At 37.0% G+C, this 8804-nt stretch overlaps 1 protein-coding gene across 2 annotated transcripts in view; it reads right to left on the minus strand.

Moving 5' to 3' along the window:
• Positions 1-8458, minus strand: part of LOC108466680 (uncharacterized) — a 31301-nt gene extending 22843 nt beyond the window's left edge. For both annotated transcript variants that reach the window (XM_017767057.2, XM_017767056.2), the window contains exons 1-7: positions 8241-8458; positions 7875-8159; positions 7608-7667; positions 7412-7504; positions 7057-7285; positions 6654-6760; positions 4739-4801 (exon numbers count right to left, since the gene is read on the minus strand). In XM_017767057.2, the coding sequence (XP_017622546.1) occupies positions 4739-4801; positions 6654-6760; positions 7057-7285; positions 7412-7504; positions 7608-7667; positions 7875-8159; positions 8241-8246 (843 nt within the window). In that variant the 5' untranslated portion in view covers positions 8247-8458. The remainder of the gene's footprint in view (positions 1-4738; positions 4802-6653; positions 6761-7056; positions 7286-7411; positions 7505-7607; positions 7668-7874; positions 8160-8240) is intronic.
• Between the last annotated feature and the right edge of the window lie 346 nt (positions 8459-8804).

Consider the following 8804-nt stretch of genomic DNA (forward strand, 5'->3'; position numbering starts at 1 on the left):
GAAAGGAACATATATGTGAAAATAAATATTTAGCAGCCAATTAACCTGTTAATCCAAGTGACTAACATGTTTTCTCTAATTTATTATGCAGCAAAAATAAGAAATCCACTCCTAAATCGACAGTGCAACCACTTTTCAGTAAAGAAGGAAAGCACGCAGAACCCATAGGCTCCAATTGGTCCTCTATCAAAATAAAATATTTTAAGACAGGATGTCTGCCTGCCTGGGATAAAAAAAAAACAGAACATGGTTTAGTAGAGATGTTGGTCAAAGAAAAGGGAGAGAAGCTGGGTTTTTCTGGCAGCAGGAAATTTAGAAGAAAACTGAACTATGACTTCTGTTTTGAAGTTCTGACTAGCATCATGAGTGTACAAATTTAGGAAGAAAAATTATTCTTATTTCTTCTAATCTGACTACAGCCTTTTAAAGAATAGCAGGAAAAATAAAAAGGAAATAATCTCTAGAAATTAGCCTATCCCTAAAAATTAGTAATTTGATTATGGCTAATAGTACAAGGAAATTCCTAGAACTAAGGTAGAAAATCTGCTTAATTTAAGGAATTCCAACACTCCCCCTCAAGCTGGAGTGTAGATGTTAATCAAACCCAGCTTGCCCATAATTTCTTCGAACATTTTTTTGCTCAAGCTTTTGGTTAACACGTCTGCTACTTGTTGTCTTGTAGGTAGATATGAAACAGAAACTTCCCCTTTGTTAATTTTCTCCGTAATAAAGTGGCGATCAATTTCCACATGCTTGGTACGGTCATGGTGTATAGGGTTATGAGCTATGCTAACTGCTGCCTGGTTGTCACAGTATAATGTTATAGGTTTTGTATAGGATAATTTTAGTTCTCCCATTAGCCGTTGTAACCACATTCCTTCACATGTACCATGGGACAAAGCTCGATATTCAGATTCAGCACTGCTGCGTGCCACAACAGATTGCTTTTTACTCCTCCATGTCACGAGATTACCCCAAACATAGCTGCAGTAACCGCCAGGAGCGCCTGTCATTAACTGCCCCTGCCCAGTCTGCATCAGTGTAGACTTCTATGCTTCGATTTACATCTTTCTTGAAATGCAACCCCTTACCAGGAGTCCCTTTTAAGTATCTCAATATCCTGTAGGCAGCTTCCAAATGTTTCTCCCTAGCAGCATGCATAAATTGACTTATAACAATTACTCCAAAAGCTATGTCCGGACGAGTGTGAGAAAGATAGATAAGTTTTCCCACTAACAGTTGATATCTCCTCCTGTCTACCTCTTCTCCATCCTTATTAGTTCCTAATTTAAGGTTGGGTTCCATAGGAGTCTCGGCTGGTTTGCAACCCAACAGTCCAACTTCGAAAGTAGATCAAGAACATACTTTCTTTGAGAGATTGAAATACCGCCTTTGACCTTGCTATCTCCATTCCTAGAAAATATCAAGATTCCCCAAGTCTTTAAGTTGAAACTCAAGACTTAAGAACTCTTTAGTCTTTCAATTTCAATAGAATCATCCCCGTTAATTTTATGTCATCTACATAGACAATGAGAATACAAAGACTTCCCATTATCCGAGTGTTTGTAGAATAAGGTGTGATCACTTGACCTTGAGTATAATGTCTACTAGTCATGGCTTTGGCAAAACGATTAAACCAAGCCCTAGGGATTGCTTTAGTCCATACAAGGACTTCTTCAACTTGCATACTTGGCCCTTGCTTCCTTCGAATCCAAAGCGGAAAATCCATGTAGACTTCTTCGTTTAATTCTCCATTGAGAAAAGCGCTTTACATCCAATTGGATCAAAGGCCATTCTAAGTTGACAAGAATTGAGAGAAGCACTCGAATAGTATTCAATTTGGCCACCGTGCAAAAGTTTCCTCATAGTCCAACCCATATGTTTGAGTGAAACCCCGCCACAAGTCTAGCCTTGTATCGATCAATGCTCCCATCCGGTTTAAATTTTGTGGTGAAAATCCACTTACAACCCACGGTCTTCTTCCCAAGAGGTAGTTTAGATATTTCCCAAGTTCCATTGTCCTCAAGAGCCTTTATTTCTTCCAACACACTTGCCTCCATTTGGTTGACTTAAGAGCCTCTTCTATGTTTTTGGAGTTTCTATAGAGTCAACATTAGAAACAAAGGCATTGTAGGATTTAGACAAGTTTCCATAGGATACAAACCGAGAAATGGGATGTTGAGTGCAGCTCCTAGTGCCCTTTCTTCGCAATTGGAAGATAGATGGAAGATGAAGGAGGTGAAACTTCTTCCTCCGCATACCCCGGGTAAAGATGGCATTGGCATCATTGCTTCGCCTCGTGCAACCGATGTCTCCGAGAGTATACACGAAGCCCCGAGTTTTTCTTGTTGTTTTTCAGAATGAGTAGGCTGTTTTCTTCATTAGTATGGTTAATCACCCTTGTTTCTTGTTGCTGAACAGTGGAGATAGGAAAAACAGGTTCCAAAACAGAATAACAAGTGGCTGTAGGATTTTCAGCAGGTTTTGTAGTGGTGGTAGGGCTGATAGAGCCTTGAGGTATAATGAGAAGATTGCTCAAGGTCTCATCTTCACTAAGTATCTCCCCAAGATGAGAGGCTGAAAAATATGGCTCATTTTCAAGAAAGTAACATCAAGGGACACAAACATCCGTGTAAGGTTGAGAGTAGCACTTGTACCCTTTTTGTGTAGGTGAGTAACCAATAAAGACACAAGTGTGGGCTCTAGGATCAAGTTTAGATCGGTTAGGTTGATGGTTGTGGACAAATGCTTTGCAACCAAATGTTTTGGTTGGGAGATTAGGAACAAGAAACAAGGGAAAACTTTTTTGAAGAGTATGTAAAGGTGTTTGAAAGTTTAATACCTTAGATGGGAGTCGGTTTATAAGATAACAAGCAGTGAGGACAGCTTCTCCCCATAAATACTTTGGTACACCCATAGTAAACATAAGAGCACGAGTCACGGCTACAAGGTGTCTATTTTTCCTCTCGAAAACCCCATTTTGTTGAGGGGTGTCAAGACAAGAACTTTGATGTATGATTCCTTGCTCAGAAAGATAAGGACTTAGGATAGAATTAAAGTACTCTCTCCCATTATCAGTTCTAAGGGTGTGAATATTTGAATTGAACTGGGTTCGAATCATTGAATGAAAATTTTTGAAGACTCTAGAGACTTCGAATTTTTCTTTGAGGAGATAGATCCAACAAACTCTAGTGTGGTCATCAATGAAAGTTATGAACCACCTAGCCCCTGTGATGTTTTTTACTCGACTGGCTCCCCATAGGTCACTGTGGATTAAAGAGAAAGGTTGAGATTGAACATAAGGTTTCAAAGGATAAGGGACACGAGTGTGTTTAGACAGTTGGCAAACTTCACAATTCAATGAACTTATTTTCTTATTTAGAAATAGTAGAGGAAACAATTTCTTCAAGTACATGAAATTTGGGTGTCCAAGTCTACGGTGCCATAGCATGATAGAATCTTCTTTTGATGTAGATAAGGCCATCCTTCTTGTGAACTGTTTTTGTTCCAAACATATAAGCCATCATCAACTTTAGCAAAGGCCAATCATCTTCCCGATTCTTGTTCTGAACCACACCACCTAAAGCGTAAAATTCAACAAGTACTTTTTCATCCTTGGTAAGCTTGCTAATTGAGAGTAAATTATAGGAAAGATTTAGAACATGTAAAACTTTATCAAGGGAAAAATTTTCAAGAAGTCTAATCGTCCCCATTCCACCACGAACAGTAAGATCCATCAGCTATGCGAATCCGAGAGTGATCATGACAAGGTAAATAGGTGTGAAACAAACTTAGATTACCGTCATGTGGACGGATGCACCTGAGTCTAGTATCCGTGAAGTTGTGATAGGTTCGTGTGTAGTATTTAAAGCAAGATCGTGAATAGCTAGTGACCCATTGGTCGTAGGAGTCCAGTAGTTTATGAAGAGCCTCAAGTTGAGTTTTGGTTAGTGAAGTTTATGAAGAGTCTCATAGGAATTTTCGTGTCACCCATGGGAGTAGGGTTTCTAACAGAGAAAAATGTAACAAGAAAAGAGAAGAAAGAGCGGGATCTATCAATTCTCGATGCTCTTGATACCATATACAAATTTAGGAAGAAGAATTATTCTTATTTCTTCTAATCGACTACGATCTTTTAAAGAATAGCAGGAAAAATAAAAGGAAATAATCTCTAGAAATTAGCCTATCCCTAAAAATTAGTAATTTGATTATGGCTAATAGTACAAGGAAATTCCTAGAACTAAGGTAGAAAATCTGCTTAATTTAAGGAATTCCAACAATGAGAACAGCATACCAAGAGAGAAAGGTACAGAAAACACAAATCATTTAATGAAGGCAAACTCAATAACCCTCCTCAACCCAGGGTTTATAATGCCACTAGAATTAGTATAAGAGCTAAAACGAATATACAATAAGTATTTTTGTATCTACCAAGGCCCAGCCTAGGCTGAAATATGGCACCATTTTGTGACCGAAATATGGCTTCTACAATTCTCTCTCATTCTATCAAAATCCAATCAAAGGGTTAGAGAATGCAACTAGTAAAGGCTCGTGAATCTAAACATTAACGTCACCATCATGCAAAAACTACAACAAACATGTAGCAACAAAGGATACAGGCAAAGGCAAGCTAGCGATGCAAGATCATCACTTGGAACAAAATATAGCAAAGTGCATCATTCACAAGAATCATTCCAAAATTTTAGCACTAACCACAACCACAAGAAGATATTCTTACCTCTTTATCACCACCTTTAGCACCAAAAATGCCTTTTTTACGCTTTTGCGGGACATCGCCAACCTAAAAGAAGAAAATAAAAGTTTATAGAACCATTTAGAAAGTAAATAAATTAGCCTAAAAAGCAAATGAAAAGGGGTTAAATATTTTCAGATATAAAAAAAGCAAGAAAAATTGCATCTTCCACAGAGCAAACAATATAATTCAAAAGCCTCAAATTAAGAAACATGATAAAGACTGTACGGAAAGGAAAATATATTATGAACATTCCTACAAAAAAAAGTAGCACCTAATCTAGGTCATTAAAATTCAATCACCGCAGTATCATGTCTAAGCCTTCAGCACAGTTTCATTTCAAAACAATTACAGATCAAAGACAAGATCATGATTCAAGTTTGCACATAAACTCTAGCTTGTTTAATTTCATGTTTTGTTAAATCTCCATGCACTTAGGCTAGCCTTGGCTTCACATCCTAACAAGAATAAATAAAAACTCCTGGCAGACACCTCTAATAAAGGTGCCTCAATGAGGTGGTTGCCATTGGCACCTAACCCACATCCTTCAAACAAGCAAAGGTGCATAAAAAGTGCTATAGTTCATGTTGACAAAGAAAAAAGGTGTAACATCAATCACTTAAAAAGGAAATAGTAAATCATTAAATTTAACCATTGCTCAATAAACCTTAGATTCTTTACTACCACCCAATTCTCTTGTGTTAAAGCATACATACCTAAGGTTAACACTTGTCAAAATTATTTAGCTAATGAAAAAGATATATTTCAAAACTTATCATATTTTCCTTTATTTCCAGCAAAATATTGCTCAGTATAATTTTGTGAGACTTCCTTTCATTTCAAATCTTCCAATAGTTAGCTTGGATCGAGAAATTTCCCCCAAAAAGTCTTAGCAATGTGTGGACCAAAAGGGTCTTCATCCTTTGATTTAGGATTAGTTTATTTCTTGAAGAGAGCAAGGAAGGGATATAACCCAGTGGCAGAGTGTCACCTTGGAAGTCATCAGTTCCGTAGAAAACAAAAAAAGGATAAAGGCACTTGGTGGTTATGAAGAGAAAATGTCTTTTGAAACATGAGAATGAAAATAGTATTTTCTATAATTAAAAAAAAAAGGGAAAAATTTATTGTTATAACCACGCTGCAAAAATTGCTCACGTTCAAACTTTAGAAATAGAAACAACATAATGCTTTATGATAATGATTTCATATTAGCCAAATGCACCTTGGTTGAAAGGAATAAATTATGTTTCTGATTGGCCAAAAATAAAGATAAAACTGCTATGTGGAGGGCATGCATGGACCAAAATAGGACAATAAACTCATACATGATGTGCTATTACTTCCCTTGGGACAAAGATGTCTCCCCGCATAAAATTCTTCATATGTTTATTTTAAGAAAAGAGCAAGGGTGAAGTGACCATCTCTATTCAATTTCATATGGATTATTAATTAGATGATTTAAATTCATAGGAAAGCAAAATAAAATACCTTCGTAACATATTAAGAGTTAAAGAAAAACAAACATCACTGACTGAATCAGAATAATAGCTCTCTTGACCTCACAATTGTTGCATTTGAAATCAGACCAAAACCAAGTTCGCATCTCCAAAAGTTGATTACTGGCACTCTTACAATCAAGTAGTTACCAGCCCCCATCCCACATCTTACAGCCAACCAACACATATAACAGATCCTTTTTTCATGCAGCACATAGCTCAAAGCAATAATGTGATCAATCATTGCAGGTCAACAACCCTAAAACTCACCCCTCTTATCTTTTGACCAACAACAGAAATTTCAATTTTCTAAGGGAATTCAAATGTCCATGCCTGACGTATATAAAAATAAATAGTGCAGTATTATGCTGATGCATTGTTCATGCAGAAACCAGTGGACGCACCTTGTCAAGAATGCCAAAGACAATTTCGTACAATCTGGACAAAATCTCAATGTTGCTCGAAGGAGCATAAGTAAGAGCCTTTAGAGCTTGCAGTCTTCTTGCATGAACTTCAAAAGTGGTAGAAATAAAAGTCAAACATAAGGAAGACAAAAAAAATTTACCGCTACTAATTTCAGCATGAAAACAACTGGTTAACTTGCAGAAAAACAAGTTATAACAGAAAGAAACAATAAAAATGGTCAATAAAGCAAGAAGATCATCTGTTCTTCTGACATTTTTAAAGAAAAATCAACCAGGAATTTCACCACGAACAAACAAAATATAATATCAAGGATTTAAACAATATAAATTTTGAAGAAGCAAAAGCACATAATGAGCTAAACTAAGAAAATATCATATTTACATTCAACATCAGTGTTTGTGGCCTCTGTGGTAAGCTGATTAACAATCCGTGGTACAACATCAGCTCTTGTCACCCCTCCAACAGCATCAATGTCAGCCAAAGCATCCCAGTTGGGTGTGGGGATCCCACCACCTGGATTTAAACCCTGGGAACCAGTATCTGCTAAAATTCTTGCCAAGTAATAATACACATAACGAAGGACTGTCCTATCCTCGCATTGTTGATCAAGCTGTATGATGAAAAAGAAATTAATCAAGAGACAAACCCTCATTGTAACAGATTCCAACAATGTTGATTAAAATGTCCAAGAGGATTAGACAAGCACTAGAGAATAGAAGATAAAAGTAACACATACCATGAGAAGAGATGGTGCCAAAGAAGGGTCAACAGAATTGTACACAGCAAGTTTGGGAAACACATGATGCACCAGTTGCTTCTGAGAACTTTTCTATTCTCCAAATTATGAGAGGAAAAAACAAATGTATTACTGAGAGAATCTCCAAAATAAACAAAGACAAGAAAATCCAAAAGAAAAAGCAGCCAATATTTACTTGATCAGAAGTAGCAGCTAGTTCATGAATACTCCTCGCAAGTTGCGCGTATGATACAGGCTGAAAATCAGATACAAATTGACTAAACACGAGAAATAGAATTTAACAATAAACCCTAGCTTTAAAACTAACTTATCGCCACCTCGAAGTCTACGATAGCCAGATTTAAAAATAAGATTGGGAGGGGGGAACTTACGAAAAATAGATCAATTCAGAACCTTAATTAAGAATGATCGAGATTGAAAGAAGATAAGAGAGTTGACTTACCTTCTTCTGCTTCTGCTTCTGATGAGAAATAATGTTAGTACGGACGGGGTTGAGAGCTGCCTTAGCCACAGAAATGGTATCATTTTGGATCTGCATCAGAGCCGCTCTCTTGGACTTTTTCTCCCCCAACGCGGTCTTGGTCGACACATTCTGTTGCTGCGTGGCAGCAGGAGATGCTGCCGCTGTCGTCGATGATGCAGATGAAGAAGACACTGTGGATGCTGCCGCTGGAACAGGCGCAGGATCTGCCGTTATCAGATCCATAAGCGTCGTCCCTGAAGAGTCCTATAAGAAAAGTAAAGTACTTGTTATCGTTTCTTTTTTCTGTACTAGAAAAAAAACGGAACGTGTGGTAGAAGAGCTTACCGCCATGGTTGCTTAAAATTGAAATGAACTGTGATCTACCGTTCTACACGCAACACGAGCAGATGTAGATATAGCAACTGCCGCTGCGGAGAAAACACATCCTTTTTCTTTTTTTTCTTTTTACATATAAAACACTCCTGGAAAACTAGTATGGTTACACCAGTGCTTCGAGTTAGGTTGATTTTCTTGTTGTCAAATTATAAAATAAAATTTAAAAAGAAATTTATATACACTTTTTACACAAAATTTTAATTACTTGAACTCGGCCCGGCCAATGATCAGCTCTAGTTAGTATTTTGTCTGAAATAATTAAAAATATTAACTGTAATGGGCCAAAATTACCCGGCCCGTTTAAAAATAAAAATAAAAACTAAAAATAATAACAGTCCATTGTTTTTATAAAACCCAAAACAGCCGAAATACTAGAACCCAATCCTAAAAAACAATTAAAACCCAACAAACCCAACAAGCCCAAATGTAATAGCCTAAATTTTCAGTGGTGTCGGAACAGTGATTCGAGATCACTAAATCGGACAAATGAGTAGAAAAATATTAATAATTTAG

Source organism: Gossypium arboreum, chromosome 5 (assembly GCF_025698485.1).
Source record: "Gossypium arboreum isolate Shixiya-1 chromosome 5, ASM2569848v2, whole genome shotgun sequence".
In the NCBI taxonomy this organism is placed as follows: domain Eukaryota; kingdom Viridiplantae; phylum Streptophyta; class Magnoliopsida; order Malvales; family Malvaceae; genus Gossypium; species Gossypium arboreum.